The 19682-nt window shown below is 40.9% G+C and overlaps 1 protein-coding gene across 1 annotated transcript in view; it reads right to left on the bottom strand.

Moving 5' to 3' along the window:
- Positions 1-4640: 4640 nt before the first annotated feature.
- Positions 4641-19682, bottom strand: part of DTHD1 (death domain containing 1) — a 124712-nt gene continuing 109670 nt past the window's right edge. Inside the window, exons 8-10 of the mRNA XM_077477662.1 lie at positions 18741-18985; positions 13784-13841; positions 4641-8312 (exon numbers count right to left, since the gene is read on the bottom strand). Coding sequence (XP_077333788.1) covers positions 8011-8312; positions 13784-13841; positions 18741-18985 — 605 coding nt within the window. The 3' untranslated portion in view covers positions 4641-8010. The remainder of the gene's footprint in view (positions 8313-13783; positions 13842-18740; positions 18986-19682) is intronic.

Genomic DNA, 19682 nt, shown 5'->3' on the forward strand with positions numbered 1-19682 from the left:
GGGCCTCATGGTGGAAGAAATGAGGTTTAGCCAGTAACGCTTATCTTTTTTAACAGCTGGACCCCGGGATACAGTGCTTTGTTTTTTTCAGCCATAAAGCTTCTTGGCAGGGTGTTATACGGGTCCAAGGGAGTGGAACCTCTGATAAAAAGGGACCCCGGTCCATAAAGGTTTTTTAACGGAGCCTGCCATGAGAAATGAAGATTGGGTCTGTTTGGTTTTACCACAGAATCCCTGCAGCGGGATAAGGTAAGTGGAGATTCCTAAGGAATTTAAAATTGTCTTATGGATTTTCTCCTTTAAAAAGAAATGTTGTCATGCCTAAAGTCACCACCGGGGGCTGTATAGAGCACGTACCTTGTTCATGCTTTCCATATCTCACTCTGTGTCAGGAGAAGCTGCAGGCTTCATTTGGCTAAGCAGTCCCAAGCCTTTGGTAAGATGTGTAAGATGTTGGAGATGGGATTTTTTCTAAAACACCCCCCTGCATACTGCAGGCTGATGGAGGGACACAAGAGCAGATGGGGGCATGTAAGTGATGACACAGGTATTCCCTAAGCACATTTACTGAGCATCAGGCTGAGCATTAATAGCAGTGGCATTTGCTGGACTATTTGCTCAAGCAGTGGGTGCATTTTCTTCTGGTAGTACCTCTGTGTTTGTGCATCAGACTATGGTCAGAAGGGGAGGTGGAAACACCCCAAAAATGGGCCCAAAAGTGTCTCTGACAGGCTTTAAGGACCCTAGTCTCATCCTTACAATGTCATCCTCCCCTGAGAGTTCTGTGGTGGCTGGTCAGGGTGAGCCATCGGGGCCGGCAAGTTTGCAACTGTTTCCAACATTGCAGCCCCTGTCTATATTACTAAGGAGGTTTTTTACTCGGCTTTGGTGGGATTGGAAGAAAGGTTAGCAGCTTTTATCGCATCTTCCCTGAGCGGGAGACAGGTTCCCATCTACTACCCAGGGCCCTCAAACAGAGGAACTGGGGGCTGGAGAAGATGAATTCCCCTCAGGGGACCGTGAAGAGGCTGATGACTCCTCTTCTGAGGGGTCAATTGTGGAAGGACCTCCTTCAGCTTCACAATCTGAAAGATTGCTGGTGCAATCTCTTACTGAAATGGTCCACTCCACATTTATGTTACCCTTAACTGAGTCGGTTGGTAAGCCTACTTCTTGTTTGGGTTCGCTAAAGCCTCCTCAAGCTTTGCATGCTTTTCCTTTCCATTCATTGCTGGAGCAGCTTATGTATTCTGAGTGGGATCACCCAGATAAACATTTTTTTCGTCCTAAAAAATTCTCAGAACTTTATCCCATGGAGGAAAAATACACTAAAAAGTGGGCGATACCAGCAATTGACGCTGCTATATCCTCTGTGAATAAAAGTTTGACTTGTCCAGTAGACAATGCTAAAATGCTTGAAGGCGACTGCTCAGATTTGAAAAATTGATGTTTTGTTTGTGTTGCCTGAAGGTCCTAAAAGAGGACACGCAGCATTGAAATCTACTATTTCTAAGTGGATTCGGCAAGTTCAAGCTTATGGTTTAAAACGGAAGATTCCACCTTTTCAAATCAAAGCACACTCCACCATGGTCTGTTAGTGCTTCATGGGCAGTGTATCCCCAAGCCTCCATGGCTCTAATCTGCAAGGCCGCAACTTGGTCTTCAGTTCATACATTTACCATATTCTATCAGGTGGATGTAAAAAGGCATGAGGATATTTTGCCTTTGGGCACAGTGTGCTGCAAGCTGCAGTATAGGTCCTCCAGTCAGATGGCTCCCTACTTTTGTTTGTGTCTCCCTCCCCTCAGATAGCATTGCTCTGGGACATCCCACATAGTAACTACTATGGCTCTGTGTCCCGCGATGTACAATAAAGAAAATATGATTTTTATAACAGCTTACCTCTAAAATCCTTTTCTTGGAGTACATCATAGGACATAGAGGTCCCACCCCTCTTTTGATACACGTATATTGCTTTGCTACAAAAACTGAGGCACTCCCAGTAATGGGAGGGGTTATATAGGGAGTGAACTTCCTGTCTTTGGGTGTGCCAGGGTCCATCACCTAAAGGTGGCCTATGTAAACCACATAGGAACTACTATGGCTCTGTGTCCCACAATGTACTCCAAGAAAAGGAGCTGTTTTTTTGCAGAAGATACCTGAAATCAGGACTTGTATCTTAAGCAGACTTCTGGGAAAATTGGTGAGCCAATCACACAAGCAGGAAATTATGTTTCTGGGGAGTGGTCATTGCATTTATAGAAAATTGCTGCAGATTGAAAAGCAAAGGGTATTTTTAATAACATTCAATTACAGTATGACTTGTATCACAATTGTACACGCTATAGTTTTCTTTATTTGCTATTTTTTTTCCACTGACGAAATTGGAGTTACCCTTTAAAATGGCTAAGGCAGAGTTGTTTATAAAGGGTGGAGAAAAATAAACAGGACCAAAAGTGTAGCCATATATAATTTATTTTTAGTACACACTTTAAGGTGGGATACCTAGGTCAAATAAATTCTTTCAAAGCTTCCACATATGTGCTCAGCCGCCCACAAACATAAATTAACTTACAATTTGGAAAATCAAACTTGAAATTATCTCAGGCTTTTATTTATAGTTATAGCTAAAGATAAACTGTTTATTTAACCTAATTCTTACCTTTTTTCCATATCAGTTGACCTAGATTTGTACTTTTCATTTTGATAATCAAAAAGCAGAATGCATCTACTAGATTTTCAAAAGAAAAGGTATTTGAGTGCCATCTTGTGGCAAAACATATATTACAGTGTAATCATTTTCAGGATATAGGAGTTTATGCATATTGCATTTATCATAACCAGTATCTAAGCAGCATTACACTCAGGGACAATTTAATGCTGCTTGATTTTCCTATTATTGTTTTTCATATTACAGCCTACAGACAATTTAGAGGAAGCATAACATAAAACTAAATGGCAGCTCATATCCTTACACTGTTATTGTTTAAATAACTACTGGAAACCTAAGGGAAAAGCTGTAGATTACGGCTTGATTAACAACAATCCAGTGAAATGCATAGATGAAATCTATAGCACGATGTTGACCTTTCAGTGTTGAAGCTCTCTGGCTTGTTTTTTTCTTTTTTTTTTACTAATTTGCAGAAATACTATAACTTTGGATATAGGCCAACAGTCATAATCAGAGAGGGGCTCTAGGCCAGGCATTGGCATGTAAAAGATGGCAATCTAGGCTACCAAGATAAGGGCAGCAGCCTGTAGTGTTTTTTACCATCTTTAGTTGTCTTCAGCAGGAAATATTAGCACATCAGGATTCCAGACGTGTAGAGTAAACATATTCTTATTAGTTGAGGTGTATAAAACCAATTGAATGTAAATCCTTATAATCATAGAGCACAGCACTACCAGAGTGTCCCAGGAGACACATTATTCAAATCTGGCCTTGCTAGTGATGAGATATGATTGATCCAACTGGTGGCAGGGGAATACTAAAACCTCCTCTTCTACATTCTTTAAGCTTGTCATTAATATTCTGCTCATGTATGAAATTACACATCATAATAAACACATTTTTAAATTGTTAGTTAGAGAGGGGTTTTAACATAATTGATCTCCACATAGGCAATCACATTTTACCTAATCTTACCTTTATATTTAAAAAAAAAAATTTCTTGATGGCCAAGTCACTTATATGAAACAGACCTCACCTAACGTCAATAGCTATTTCAATCATTAACAATAATTTAGTAAAATCTATATTTGTTGTTTTTTTTTCTTTCTTTATTATGCTTAGTACAACAAACAAAACTTCTATATTTTGATTTAGTTTCAATCAAGTAAATATGAAATGTTATATATAGCATTAGGTTCACATAAACTATATTACCAAAAGTAGATCCCCCGCAAGCAGCCAAGGGGAGAGGAGGAGATGTGGGGGATAACACAGGGGAGGAAGCCTGGGCAGTAGGGGGAATATACTGAAAAACGATTCGGTACTTAAAACCATCTTGCCCGAAAGGCCACAGTTAGTATATAGAGGAGTGCCATCTTTAAAGGATAGAGTGGCCCCCAATACTCTAAACCCCCCCCCTCGATTAGACCCTCCTTTTTTTCAGACCTCACTGGTTACTACCAGTGTAGGAAATGCCCTGCTTAAAGCATTAATGGATGTAGAACCAGGAGGAGCATGACATTTAGGTCCACTAGTACATCCAAGGTCTACAATATAGAGCCGTTCATTACCTGCTCCACAGAGGGGGTGGTGTACTTGTTGGAGTGCCCTTGTGGCCTCCAATATGTGGGCCGGACTAAAGCCTATAGGGAGTGATTAGGGTGTGCCCAGGCACACCGGGCATACCCCCTGCACATGCCTATGCTCAATGTCCATATTTTCTAGTCCATCTCAGGTAAGAGAGGCTGGCTACATACAGTGAGACCACAGAGAACTGATGTAGCCACCTTCTAGAAGGAAGTTTGATCACAGCAGAAAAAAAATTGGAGATTTAGAGGACGCTTAGAACAATAGAAGGGGCTTTCTGCATTAAGAATATATACTCAAATAGATATTATTTTTTTTAAACTAGATTTTAGTGGAAATTTAAGTACAAATAATTATTACCCCAAAAAGAAAAACTCAGACCTGAATCTGAAAGTTGGTTTATTTAAAAATTTTGCATTTTTCATTAAGCTATCTTAGGATAAATATATATATAACAAACAGTACAAAACTGGGATAATCCAAAACAGCAAAAAATCCAACTATTATTTAGCATAAGGTATATAAATATTTTATCAATTGCTATGAAGCATATCATAGATGTTCTATTTGTACTCGGTACAATTTATTTGAATATTGCTATTTACATTCGAAAGACCAAGCACCTTATTGAGAATGATACTTTTAGGTATGTTCATTAATTGGTATCACAATTGCAAAAAATGCATATCATTTTATGAACATTTGATTTTAAAAAGATATATCTTTTTTTTTTCTTAAAGAAAGTTTTTTTTGTGTATAAATTTATGACACATACTGAATGAGTTGCATAACATATGTAAACAAACTGACAAAGTATGTAAGTTACAACAAATTTACAGGCAATATAATTGTCACTTTACTAAAGCCCCGTACACACGATGAGATTTTCGGACGAATGATCATCCGGTTTTTTTTCTTGCATATTAACCTCAGATTGAATCTGATGAGTTTACTAAAGTAACAAAAATTCCCGTGCGGCAGAAAAAAAAAATCAAGAGTGATGTCATGTGTTGTAATTCATTTGTATTGCATTTTTGAACGATAGCTATACTGATTAAATGAAAATTGTAAGATCTGGCATCGTAAAAAAAATATTTTTGTTCACGTTCGATAGAATAATATCGGCTGAGCTGTCATGATCTGCTCTCAAAAGCTCTGTACTAATGATCCAATTATCATACAATCGATTTGAAAGCGGTATTTTCCGTACGATTTTCTGATTGTGTGTACACGCCATAACTGCCTTGTGCCCACAGAGACGTGTTTTTTTGTTTCAAAGTAGCAACTTTCTGTTTAGTAAAACAGAAATGTTCTACTTTGGAATGGTTTAATAGATGCTGGAAGTCCTCCAAGCACTTTAAAATGTAAGTCGATCAGTGACGTACCCATTTAATTAGTCTAAGTTTAAAGTGGAAATTCTGTCATTTTTAAAAATTTCCATCTATTAACCATTTCAGCTCTGGGAGGATTTGCCCCCTTAATGACCAGGCCATTTTTTTGCGATAAGACACTGCATCATTTTAACTGACAATTGCGCGGTCATGCAATGATGTACAAAACAAAATGTATGTCCTTTTTTTCCCACAAATAGAGCTTTCTTTTGGTGGTATTTGATCACCTCTATGGTTTTTACTTTTTGTGCTATAAAGAAACAAAGAGCAACAATTTTGAAAAAAAAAATGTTTTACTTTTTGCTATAATACATATCCAAAAATTTAATAAAAAAAAAAAAACACATTTATTCATCAGTTTAGGCCAATATATATTCTTCAACATATTTTTGGTAAAAAAAAATCACAATAGGTGTATATTGATTGGTTTGCACAAAGCGCGTTTACAAACTATGGGACAGATTTAGATCTTTTATTTTTTTTATTGTTTTTACTAGTAATAGCAGCGATCTGCAATTTTTATTGGGACTGTGACATTGTGGTGGACAAATCTGACCCCAAATTACACTTTTTGGGGACCAGTGACATTATTACATTGATCAGTGATATAAAAATGCACTGAACAATGTAAGAATGACACTGGAAGGGAAGGGGTTAACACTAGGAGGTGATCAAGGGGTTAACCGTGTTCCCTAAGTGTGTTGTAATTGTAGGGTGGGGGGGTGGTCTCACTGGGACATGTCAGAGATCACTTTTTCCGATCACTGGAAAAAAAAGATCTCTGACATGTCCCCTGTCAGAATGGGGATCCGCTAGTTTACACTGGCAGATCCCCTTTCTGCCTCTGCACTAGGCGATCGCGGGTCGCCGGTGGACACTGAGTTGGCCCGACTCAAGGGCATGCTCCTGCAGCATGCAGCGGGAGTGGGAGCATGCTGGTGGTTGCACGCGCCCCTCATCTGCGTTTGCGCAAGCCGCCATATAGGTACGGTGATTTGCGCAGAACTGCCAACCTGCCGCAGTATATGTGCCTGAGCTGGTCGGCAAGTGGTTAAATCTTCTACCCTTGTTGTTTTAACTTTGGATAGTAAATATTTTTTTTTTTTCTGCCAGTAAATACCTTATATAGCCCACTTCCTGTTTCTTGTCTGGTAAAAAGTCTAGGCTTATGACATCTTGCACAGTTCCCTCTCTCACACTCGTGTAAGTCTGCCAGGAGGGGAGGGGGGATGAGTCATAAGAGGGCCTATGAGAGCTGCAGGGCTGCAGAGCTGGAGGCGTGCCTCTGTGTGTCTGTGTAAATCCAGGAAGTAAACCTGGCAGCAGCTTCAGCTGCCCACAGTTAAAGTGACTGCAGCCAGACTTAGAGGAGGGAGATTTCTGCAGCATATTTAGCAAGTACAGAATCACAGTATATATAAAATATAATGCACAGTGGTTGGAGGGAAGCTTCAGAATGGCAAATATGTTTTGATTACAAATGATGTGAGCAGACTGCAATTTCTCTTTAAGTGCTGAGCACGTCTGCTCCTATTGTGTTCCTATTGTGTTCCTGTTCTCTTTGTTTTAAGAGTTATTGAATCCATTGAGTCTACAAGCGGTTGGGCATGCTGGAAATTTGTAAGACCTGGTGGCGCCATATAGAGGGATTTTTAAAGGAAACCTCTGTTAAAGGACAAAACCGCTGCATCCAGGGCTGAAGGCACATATCTGCAACATAGAAAAATAAGGATCTTCACCAGGAAACCTTGTTATACTGACAAGCTTGTCTTGTATTCACATTAAGCAACAGGCATAACAGACCTGTGACTCTTGTTGTTTTATGTGAATAATGGACAAGATTATCACTACCTAGGTGTGCTGGTGTAGATCCTTATTTTCCTATGTCTGTATGGTGGTAAAATCTACTCACTACAAGGAGTGTGACCAAAACAATGCAACATATCTGTACCAGCCTTCAGAAATCTGCAGGTGCAGCCTCTAACAAACAAAGGCTCAACAGGCTAGTGTAGCATTGATGTTTTCCTATACCTCCTGTTGTCACACATTCCTATTGGTCCACTTTTTAATGGGTTGCCTTAAGAATGTGCAGGAGATAGGAAGTGGTGGACAAACTTCAATGCAATTAAGTCCAAAGCATTGTGCGTCAGAAGGTTTTTGGGCCCGGCCGAAGATAATTTGTACCTCTAACAGTTTTCTTTTTTTTTCTGGCAAATTCTATTTAAAGTAGAAAAAGTGAAAATCAATCCTGGTGGTGGATAATATTTCCAAAGCAGACCACCATACAAGCCAAGTAAACTAACATTTTAAAATATTACATTTCAGCCATTACATTCCAGTCTCATGTGTTACTTTTTGAATCTAGCGGTTTGCTGTTAAAGATATTTTGGACTCCCATTTTAATTTCATCTGCTCAACTAAATCACTTCTGCCAATTTTGTTTAAGTGTCGTGCTAAGAGTTGGAACTTGTCTGTTGAAGTTGGAAGTCTTTTCTTCCAAAGACTTAGCAGTTCATAGACTTGTGCAGCCAGGTTATCTGGGTTCTTTAGTCTCACCAACTGGACAGTACTCCGCTGAATAGGAAGAGACAGAAATAACTCACTGGCATCGTCTTCTGAGAGTTCACGAGCCAACCATTTCAACACGCTGTCCCATAGAAGGTCTGTCAACAAAGGAAATAACTTTAATCTAATAACAGTATAGGGAAAATTGTAAAGCAAAGTTTATAGTAACCGAGTACAAGTACAGCTAACATATTAAAAAGTAATACACATGACCAAAAAAAAACAAAACAATAATGATAAAATCCCCAAATTATCAGAGGAAGAAGACACCAAAATATAACCAAACAAATGCCAGGTGGAGGAGTCTCTGGTATAAATCCAATACAAAATCTCGTAAAAATGCTAAAAGCCTGACTATGACTTGTGACTCCATCTTTAAAAACATTATGAAAAGTAGGAAACACATTTAGGCATGTATATGTTTATATAAATGTACCAATATTATATTCACATCAATGCAATAGACAACAATTTAAAAGTCTAGTCAAGAGAAGCACAAAATTAATAACAACACCCACATCCAGCCCCTAAGTGAGCCCCCAATACATATATGTACCAATATCCAAAGTTCAGATGTCAGGGCAATGCATCCAAAATATTGTACACGTCTCAAAAAAATTAAAGGAACACTTTGAAAACACATCAGATCCCAATAGGGAAAAATATCATGCTGGATATCTATACTGATATGGACTGGGTAATGTGTTAGGAATGGATGCCACATCGTTTGATAGAAATTAAAATGGTCAACTTACAGAGGGCTGGATTCAAAGACACACCAAAAATCTAAGTGAAAAAATGATTCAGCAGGCTAGCCGATTTTGCTAAAATTTAACTGCAGCAACTCAAAATGGTATGCAGCAGTTTATTTGGCCCCCACATGCTTGTATGGATGTCTGACAATGTTGGGGCATGCTCCTAATGAGACGACGGGTGGTGTCTTGGGGTATTTCCTCCCAGATCTGGACCAGGGCATCACTGGGCTCCTGAACAGAATGAAGTGCAACCTAGTGGCGTCGGATGGATCGAAACATAATCTCCCAGAGGTGTCCTTTTGGATTTAGGTCAGGCGAGCATGGGGGCCATTCAATAGTATTAAATACTTCATCCTCCAGGAACTAGCTGCATACTCTCATACTCTCACCACATGAGGCCGGGCATTGTCATACACCAAGAGGAACCCAATACCCACTGCACCAGCGTAGTTTCTGACAATGAGTCCAAGGATTTCATCCCGATACCTAATGGCAGTCAGGGTGCCATTGTCTAGTCTGTAGAGGTCTGTGTGTCCCTCCATGGATATGCATCCCAGACCATCACTGACCCACCACCAACCCGTCATTCTGACCAATGTTACAGTCAGCATGATGTTCTCCACGGTTTCTCTAGACCCTTTCACGTCTGTCACATGTGCTCAGGGTGAACCTGCTCTCATCTATGAAAAGGTCAGGGCCCCAGTGGTGGACTTGCCAATTCTGGTGTTAAATGGCAAATGCCAATTGAGCTCCACGGTGCTGGGCAGTGAACACAGGGCCCGCTAAAAGACGTCAGGCCCTCAGGCCACCCTCATGAAGTCTTTTTCTGGTTGTTTGGTAAGAGATATTCACACCAGTGGCCTGCTGGAGGTCATTTTGAGTTGAGTTGAGTTGAGTTGAGAGGTATCTTGATATAGTCTTACCCCCAAGGGTCCTGACGAGCTTGGCGGAGTCCCTGGAGAAACCCAGGGCCTAGGAGGAGACAGCAACAGGAAAGCAGCATGAAAAATGGTACCAGAAAGGCTATGTAGGAAAGGCTTGTGTGAAGAGCAAAGTCTGCAATTACCTGCGAAAGACCAGGATGGTAGGGGCCTCCTGGAGCTCGGCAGGGAGGCTATTCCACAGCACGGTACCTTGGTGGGAGAAAGCTCGACCTTCTTAGGCACAGAGATGTGGAGGAGGTCTCTTCTGCTCAATCTAAGCGATCTATCCAAAACTTATTTGTGGAAACGTGAACAGAGGCAAGGCTTCTCATGATTTTAAACATGATACAACCTGCTTTAAACAAAGTACGATGGTAAACAGTGCAGCCAATTCAAGGAACAAAGAATGGGGTATTGTAATCCCACAAAAGGGACACCCAAAAGTAGCCTTTCCGCAGCATTATGTATAAGTTGAAGCCTCTGCACTATTTTCTTTGGCAATCCCAAATATAATGAGTTGCAGTAATCTAGACAGCTGCCTATCATGGCACAGATGACGGTTACTTGTCTGGAAGATCCAGGTATTTGAACAACACCCTCAGGAGTTGTAGCTGCCAGTGGAATGCACTGACCACTTTATTTACATGAGGGACCAGGGTTAAACCTGAGTCTAAGACGAATCCCAAGTCACAAACCTGGGAGGCCACCTCGTGATTTTTTAGGGCTCTGCCAGTGCTCATACTGTTTCTCCTTGTACAAAAGAGCAGATACCGGTCCTGCTGATGGGTTAAGGACCTTCTATGGTCCTGTCCAGCTCTCTCAGAGTAACTGCCTGTCTCCTGAAATATTCTGCATGCTCTTGAGACTGCGCTGGGAGACACAGCAAACCTGGCAATGACACATGTTGATGTGCCATCCTGGAGGAGTTGGACTGCCTTTGCAATCTCTATAGGATCCAGGTATCACCTCATGCTACCAGAAGTGACCCTGACCCTAGCCAAATGCAAAACTACAGGAAAAACTGTCAGAAAAGATGAGTAGGGAAAACAATTTCTGTTTTGGAGGTTGTCTCATTGTTGTCCATCTAGTGCACCTGTTGTTAATTTCATTAACACCAAAGCAGCTGAAACTGATTAATAACCCCCTCTGCTACGTAATTGAACAGATAAATACCCCAGGTGTTTAATTGATTTGATGTTATACGCTGATGAAAAATATTCCTTAAATTTTTTTTGAGCTTGGTATATAGGTCAGTCTAAAACTACAGTATGTGCAAAAATATGAGATTTTTCCTATTGACTTGTTGACTTGTAACCAGTATTTTAATAAAATATATATTATGTTCCACTGTTAGGACTGAGCCTCAATTATAGCCACCAAGAAGCCACGGATAAAGCATTCTCGAAGAATGTTTGTAATGCCACAACTCCAGCCTCTATGCCTTTAAATTTCGCTTACATACAATGCATACCGTATATACTCGAGTATAAGCCGAGATTTTCAGCCTCTTTTTTGAGGCTGAAAGTGCCCCCCTCGGCTTATACTCGAGTCATCGCTGTCTGTCTGCCCGATCAGCGTGTCGAGCAGACAGACAGCGGCCATTCTAGGATTCAAAGGCCGCGCCTCCGTCTCCGCCTTCGCCTGTGATAGGCGGAACACTGAATTTCCCAGCAGTCTGTGTTCCGCCTATCACGGACGTCCTCTCATCCTCGTCCGTAGTATGAGGATGAGCGGACGTCCATGATAGGCGGACCACTGACTGCTGGGAAATTGAGTGTTCCGCCTATCACGGACATCCGATAGGCGGAACACTCAATTTCCCAGCAGTCAGTGGGAAATTGAGTGTTCCGCCTATCACCGACGGAGGCGCGGCTTTTGAATCCTAGAATGGCCACCGACGAAGAGCTGCGGGACGGGCCGGGACGCAGGCCGGGACGGGCCGGGACGCAGGCCGGGACGCAGGCCGGGACGGGACGCAGGCCGGGACGGGACGCAGGCCGGGACGGGACGCAGGCCGGGACGGACACAGGCTGGACGGACACAGGCTGGACGGACACAGGCTGGACGGACACAGGCAGGCTGGACACAGGTAGGCTGCACGGACACACACACACACACACACACACACACACACACACACACACGGATGCATGCACACACAGGGATGGATGGACACACACGGATGCATGGACACACACACACACACACACACACACACACACGGATGCATGCACACACACAGGGATGGATGGACACACACACACACGGATGCATGGACACACACACACACACACGGATGCATGGACACACACACACACACACGGATGCATGGACACACACACACACGGATGCATGGACACACACAGGGATGGACGACACACAGGGATGGACAGGCATGTCTCACCCTCGGCTTATACACGAGTCAATAATTTTTTCCAGTTTTTTGGGGGTAAATTGGGGACCTCGGCTTATATTCGGGTCGGCCTATACTCGAGTATATACGGTATGTTGATCTTGTAAGTAAAGCCCCATATGCTAAGGATGCAGATTGCACACACTGATGGAGCATCTTTCAACTAGGCCTGTATCTATATACTGTATATACCACAAGAGGGATAGAACATCTCCAAGTATGCATGACATCGGATGTACTGGACAGAGCACTGCAGTATAGCAGGACTGACTCTGCATCTGGACCAAAATAACAGTTAACACATGTCCAATAGGATCAGCAAAACATAATTTTCTTAATTATATTGGTGGTAACAGGCGTCAATGTTCCCAGCTGCAAAATTTAATACCATCCATCTAATGTGATGGTATAATAGTTAGCCAAATACTTATCCCCCTATCTGTGCTGCATGGGTAAATCGGGGATCGACTGGAACTTCAGGTAATGGGAAGAATGCCTGACCTGTTTCATTAGTATGACAACAGCTGCATCAGAGGCTAACAGCAAGATATTAACCTTAATGTATTATTTTACTGAAAATGTGTTGATAAACTGTTTTGCTAATATTGTATGACATAAAAAAATATAAGTGCCACCATTTTATTCTACAGGGTGTTTAATTTCAGAAAATATATACTCATTGGGGGTTTTACCTAAACTGCAGGCCTAAAATATTTTTTTTAATATGTGTACAAAAAAAATACACAAAATGGATCTGGCAGTGAAAGGGTTAAAACCAGAGTAAACGGGTTAAAATCAGCTCCCAATGCTAAAGGAAATGCTGAGGTTTGAGGGGAGGGCTTCAGCTGGCAAGTTCGCCTGCAAGCTTAGGTGGTCTTTTCGTCACTTACTGTACAAGGAAGATTAGACAGCTGTTCCCCAGCTGATACATTCACCTGGTCCACGTTTGTTCTATTTTAAATAGGGGGAGTGTGACTGTAGCATTCCAGGCAAACTATGTTGAATGTCACTCAAGCCAAAAACAATAAAGGATTTCCCAGTGAGTGCTTTATAAATATACCCCAAGAGCCCATTCACACAGGGGCAACTCAGGATCCGACTTCAGGTCGCCCCAAGTCGCACTGTTGAGAAAATCAATATTAGTTAATGGAGCCAATATATTTAGTGCCCTGCTGTTTCTCTTAACTCACGACAACCTACAAGGCAGGTTCTATCCAACTGTTAGACCTTGTGCAGCAGGTGGTCTTTGCTTATAATTTATTAATGACAAGAAAGAGGTACTTTTTAGTCAAAATACTATGATTTGGAACTGGATGTACTTTAAAAAGAAACGTGCTATACTTAATGCAGAAATGATTACCTCCAGGATCTCTTGTTTTTAATGACAAGAAAGAGGTACTTTTTTGTCAAAATACTATGATTTGGAACTGGATGTACTTTAAAAAGAAACGTGCTATACTTAATGCAGAAATGATTACCTCCAGGATCTCTTGTTTTTAACTTTGTACTGGATGGGCGACTGATATATTTCTCCACCTGGGAGTATAAAACAATAAACAATGTACCATGTAAAATTATATCAGTGATTTACAAAATGGAATAAGTCAACAGCTACAATGTTAATAACAGAACAAATAAAACAATTATATCTTTTACTTTATACAAAAAGGATATTATTTCAAAAACAATTTGCAGCATTCTAAGATAATTTAAGATTGAAAAACTGTTTTTAAATGAAGCATCTTTTGCAGACTAAAGTTTTTTTCGTATATATTAATTGGACACATCTGGCTGCCTGGCTGACACTCCTCACCCTATCTTGGGCGGTTGTGTGGCTAAGCGGCTGGCTGGGTCTCCCATATTTATTGGCAACAGATATGTTTTTCTCTTTTCATTTGTATGCAATAAAAACAATTTGTTAGGTTGGGGATCCAACAAGGCAGCGCTGTTGAAAGCTATTCTATATATATATTAGCTGTGATTGCCTGTGTTCTGTCAAATTAGCCAACTCGTGGAAATCTCCAATCACGTTAGGTCCAGTTACTCTACAGCATCAGAAATTGGAGATTGCGACGAGTTGCTGTTTTGACACAACACCAGTAAGTGTATATACTCTGGTACATGATATTATAAGCGGACATTGTTAGTCCGTCTGATACTAACCAACAACATGGCTGCCTCCAAGGCAGCTACAACTTTTTCTTCCTTAGGTGCTGTTCTGTCAAAAACAGCAAACTCTACATGTACTTGAGTGTATAAGCTTACCGATGTAGTGTCAAAACAGCATCTCCTTGAAATCTGCAATTACCGATGCTTTGCAGTAACCGGAAGTGATGTGATTGGAGATTTTGGCAAAGTGGCTATTTTGATAGGACACGTTCTGGCCCTGTTTATCATGACCAAACTTGTTGGTTTCTCTATATTGAACTTTTCTTCCGCTCCCTGTGTCTTTTGTATTTAAGGGAACACATGACTGACATTGCTTACTGTTTGTTGGATGGTTATGTGGCTGGATGAGGTCTCCTGTATGATTGGCAACAGGCATGCTTTTCTCTTTTTATATATTGTTTGTAACTAAAAACAAGTTTGTTAGGTTGTTATATTTTTATTTATTTCTTCATGTTTTTGGCAGTGCCTGCCCGATTGAGCACATGTGTATTTCAAAATATGTTTTTAAGCATTTTCCACAGGCTTTATCCTCATATGTGATCCTTGACCTTAGTCCTGAGTGTTCTAAGTGATACCTTTAATGTTTCATGTTTTATATTGGTATCTGTTATAATAATTAGTATTGATGGGTATCTGTTTTTGAATGCCAAGGTTCCAAGAATGACCTGAAGAAGAGCCTCAGTCTTGAAATGCATTGGACATTGGAACCATACTATTTGGACTAAAATAAATTCCCCAGCCTATGTTATATTAAAGTGGAGTTCTGCCCACCCGTGCAAAAATTAAAAGCCAGCGGATACACATACTGCAGCTGCTGACTTTTAATAATAGAACACTTACCTTTCCTGGAGTCCAGCAATGTTCGGCACCGCATCTGTCAGGTGCAGCTTCCATTGCTGGTAAGGGAACCTGGTAGTGAAGCATTATGGCTTAATATCGGGTCCCTACCGCACATGTGCGAGGCCCCCGCTGCGCTCCCCTGCTGGCCCGGAGGCAGGGGAAGGAGGGCGGAGGAGGAGGGAGCCAAACTGCTGACGTAATTTCTCCTGGAAATCGGACAGTATAAGCCCCCCCCCCCCAAAAGGTGCCAAATGTAGCACCGGAGGGGGAGGAGAAAAATGAGCGGACATTCCACTTTTAGTTGGAACTCCACTTTAGGGGTTCTGTGCTACATCACATAGCCAACTGGTTCTTTTTGAGCTTTTGAATATTGTTTACATTTTAATTATGAGACTGTGTTTTTTTGTGTGTTTTTAGATCAATACATGATTTATAAAGTAGTTATTTTTTACAATTGTGTGTGTTTTTGCCCTTTAACATCTCTGCCACAATACATTTGTTGATTTTCATTTCCTCAAGGATGGGCAGTAAATGATCTCCAGTCACACCATTTTATATTTGAGACTAAAGTTTTCTTTGATGCTGTTAGCATTGAGATAGCATTGACCTGCTTTCCTGAGTAACCCAGAAGTTACCCTCCCTAACCTTAATGCAAAATTTGACACATATGGCAAGTTGTCCAATTTAACATTATCTATAAGGAGCTTTATATTTGACCCTCTTGCTGACCACACTACATAGTCTGAAGGCTTTAAATTGACCTTCTCCCATAATAGATACCTTGGAACCCTATTGCCAAATGACCTTTTGCAACTTTGTGTCCTCAGCTTATTCTCAGCTTTGTCCAACTCATTTCATTGGGCTATGAACAGTTTTTCATAGATGTAGAGATGCAATGTTATTAAGCAAATTGTCCTACTCTGCATGCTTTACCTCCTACAAACAATTCCAATTCACATATCTGTATCATAGTTCCAGTTCCCCAAATCTCTCTTCAACAATTTTGTCTGGTCCTCTGAAAGCATGGCACTCCCAGATGTCCGACTATACCATAGTGTCTCCCATTTAAATAGTCTTAGACTGGTAAAGTAAGGCCGCGTACACACGGGCGGATTGTCTGCCCAACTAAGTTCGTCAGACAATCCGACAGACAGTCCGTTCAACTTTTGAATGAACGGACTTGACCACACACGATGAACAGACAGTCCGCTGAAAACTTGCGCGATGACGTGTACAGCACGTACGACGGGACTAGAAAAACGACGTCCAATACACTGCAATGCAACCTTCGGCCATGTAAATCCTTTCTGAGCATGCGCCATACTTAGTCCGTCCAACTTGCCTACACACGAGCGGACTGTCCGCTGAAACCAAGTTTGGACGGACAAAATCAAGTTTGGACGGACAAAATTACGGAAATTCCGAAAGACTAAGTCCGTCAGATTGTCCGCTGAAAAAGTCCGCTGAAGCCCACACACGAGCGGATTGTCCGCTGAAACACGGTTCAGCAGACTAAGTTGGGCAGACAATCCGCCCGTGTGTACGCAGCCTAACAAAACAATGGTTGTCCCTCAAACAAGATGCCTCTCTTACCCCTTTGGATATACTTCAATTGTCCCCAGCTCTACCTACACCTAAGCTGAAAAACATGACCTAGTAGATTTGTTCACCTGTGTTTTTTTCTCCTTTTTTCCCCCTCTCCCCCAACTACTCACCCCCCCCCCCCCCCCCCTTGGGTCTCCACAATAAAGAATATATTCCAGTCTAGCAGGAGAACAATTGTAGTGCAAAACATATGTTCGACTCGAACACAAAGCTCATCCCTACTCAACAATACTATTTAACTTATTGATATCATGTTTAAATATATACAGTGGCGGCCCGTGCACTGTATATGCACTGGCCAACCCCCCATCCATGCGTCAGACCCTCAAATGGCTGCATTTGATGGGCACAATGAGGCTGCAATTGAAAGGGGTTTTCAGTATTTTTCAGTTTGTTTGCACCCCCCCCCCCCCAAAGTTCTGAGCACCAGCCGTCACTGAATATATATACACCCTTTGGTGGTCACTTCTCATATTTTTACTCTGATACATTAAGGAGATCGACGACCTGTGTCCACTCCTTGGCCCTCTGCCCCATATCCATCCTACATCATGTTATTCTATCTCATGTAAGTACTCAGGATTGGAAATTTGCCTTTCCCTGTTGTGCTCAGTATCACATTAGATTAATTATACTTTGTTCCTTTTTAGACTACTTGTAGCATCCGCCCCTGAGGAAGGGTTTTTTTACATGAAACACGTCGGAAATTCAGGATGCATCTACATGCCTATCAACAGGAAGATACTCGATATTATATTCACAACTAATCATGTTCAAAGATCCTTTACACCTCTCATCAATTTGCCAAATGCCACTTTTATGACATGTGTATATATATATATATATATATATATATATATATATGTTTATATCAATTACCATATTTATTTGTTATGATCATGTGCTGTCAAGCCGATATGTGTGTATTCGGTTATCCATCATGTTAATGCCTTGTGCATGTTGTATATTATATTATATATATATATATAAAATCATGTTTCCACTTGTTTCATATCTATGTCAGGAATAAAATATTTTACAACAATTTTTACCTCCACAATTCAATAGCCTCATTTAAAGTCCCAAATTGCCCCCCTTTTTTGTCTACTGTATTCCTTAAACATCCTGTTCTAAGAAAAATTGTACTCTTTTTGTAGGTGTGGGCTTTCCCCAATTGTCCAAGTACCAATGATTGCATGGAGAGTAAACAGGAGATTAACTATTCTGAAGTGAGTTGATAGGATGGAGTGCAATCAGGGCCATAGTTGGGAACACTTACAGTAGATAGGGTCCTAATGAATAATAGTGCATAAGACCATGAGGGATATGGGATGGGATAGGAAAAGTATCAGGTGCCACAGTTTAAGGACTTACTAGAAGTAATTACACCAAGTGTATATGGTCAAAAAGGAGGTAAAAAAACAAACAGCTCCTGGTGCTTTTCAGAGGATGGCTGTAATAGATTTGGTGCTTTATGACCAACCTGTGTGGCGTTATAAGAAGTCAATGTGTACCCCTTTTGGATTTCATAAAATGGTCATTGTTTGGGGCATTGTCTATTTTTACTGCAAATCCTGGTGACATTTGTAGTAGGAACAAGTCAACGCAGGTGTATTTTCTTTTAGCTGCTCCCTTGTAATGAGTTAATGTTACATACTATACATTTTCAGATCCATGCAACTGTATTGCTATTCTTTACTAGCAAAAAAAGTACACAAAGTATTTTTTTCTATGCACTTGTATTGATTTTTTCCTTTCAATTGCATCTCTCACTTGGTTACAAACATACAGTATGAGATGAATGCTACTATTTCTCCTTACCTTGGGGAGAGTAATAGGAAGCTTGCATACTGGTGACCTTTGTCGTAAAGAGCTATCAGTTGATTGTCCAGTCTTGTAGCTTGTAACAATATCTTCCTTAGATACTCTGTAGAATGCTACTGTCCCTTTATAATGTGGTGAGCTGTAATTTCCAAACTCATCAACAACACTGAGATCAAAGGATATTCTGTGCATTTTTTGTGAGTGAAATGTCAACCTGTATGTTTCATTGGATTCAGTGCCATCTGAAAGACATTAGAAAATTAGGATATTATAGAAGATCTTTAACCACTTAGACATTGGGGTTGATTTACTAGAACTGGACAGTGTAAAATCAACCCCATTTTATTCTTAAAGTGGAACTTCACTCTCCCAATCAACATTGATTATTTTTAATCCTTATTCAGCTTTTTTTTTTCTTACCTTTCTTCAGTTACTTCCTGGTCATGCATCCCAGGAGTCTTCCGGAGGGGAGAACAGGAGGAGAGGTTTTCTCAACTAAGCACACTCTCCTGTATGCATACTTGAGCTAAGGTCAGGAAGTAAATGCTACAGGAATCATCTTCCCTTACTCAAGATTAGGGATGAGCCGAACACCCCCTTGTTCGGTTCGCACCAGAACCTGCGAACAGACCTAAACTTCGTGTGAACTTTAGAACCCTATTAAAGTCTATGGGACTCGAACGTTCACAATCTAAAGTGCTCATTTTAAAGGGTAATATGCAGGTTACTGTCCTAAAAAGTGTTAGGGGACCCGGGTCTTGCCCCAGGGGACATGGATCAATGCAAAAAAAAGTTTTAAAAACGTCCGTTTTTTCAGGAGCAGTGATTTTAATAATGATTAAAGTGAAACAATAAAAGTGTAATATTCCTTTAAATTTCGTAGCTGGGGGGGCGCATGTTTCCCGTGCTTAGAACTGTCCCTGCACAAAGTGTCATTTG

This window comes from Lithobates pipiens, unplaced genomic scaffold, assembly GCF_037356315.1.
Source record: "Lithobates pipiens isolate NorthernLeopardFrog02 unplaced genomic scaffold, aLitPip1_a1.2 Scaffold_13, whole genome shotgun sequence".
Classification (NCBI taxonomy): Eukaryota; Metazoa; Chordata; class Amphibia; order Anura; family Ranidae; genus Lithobates; species Lithobates pipiens.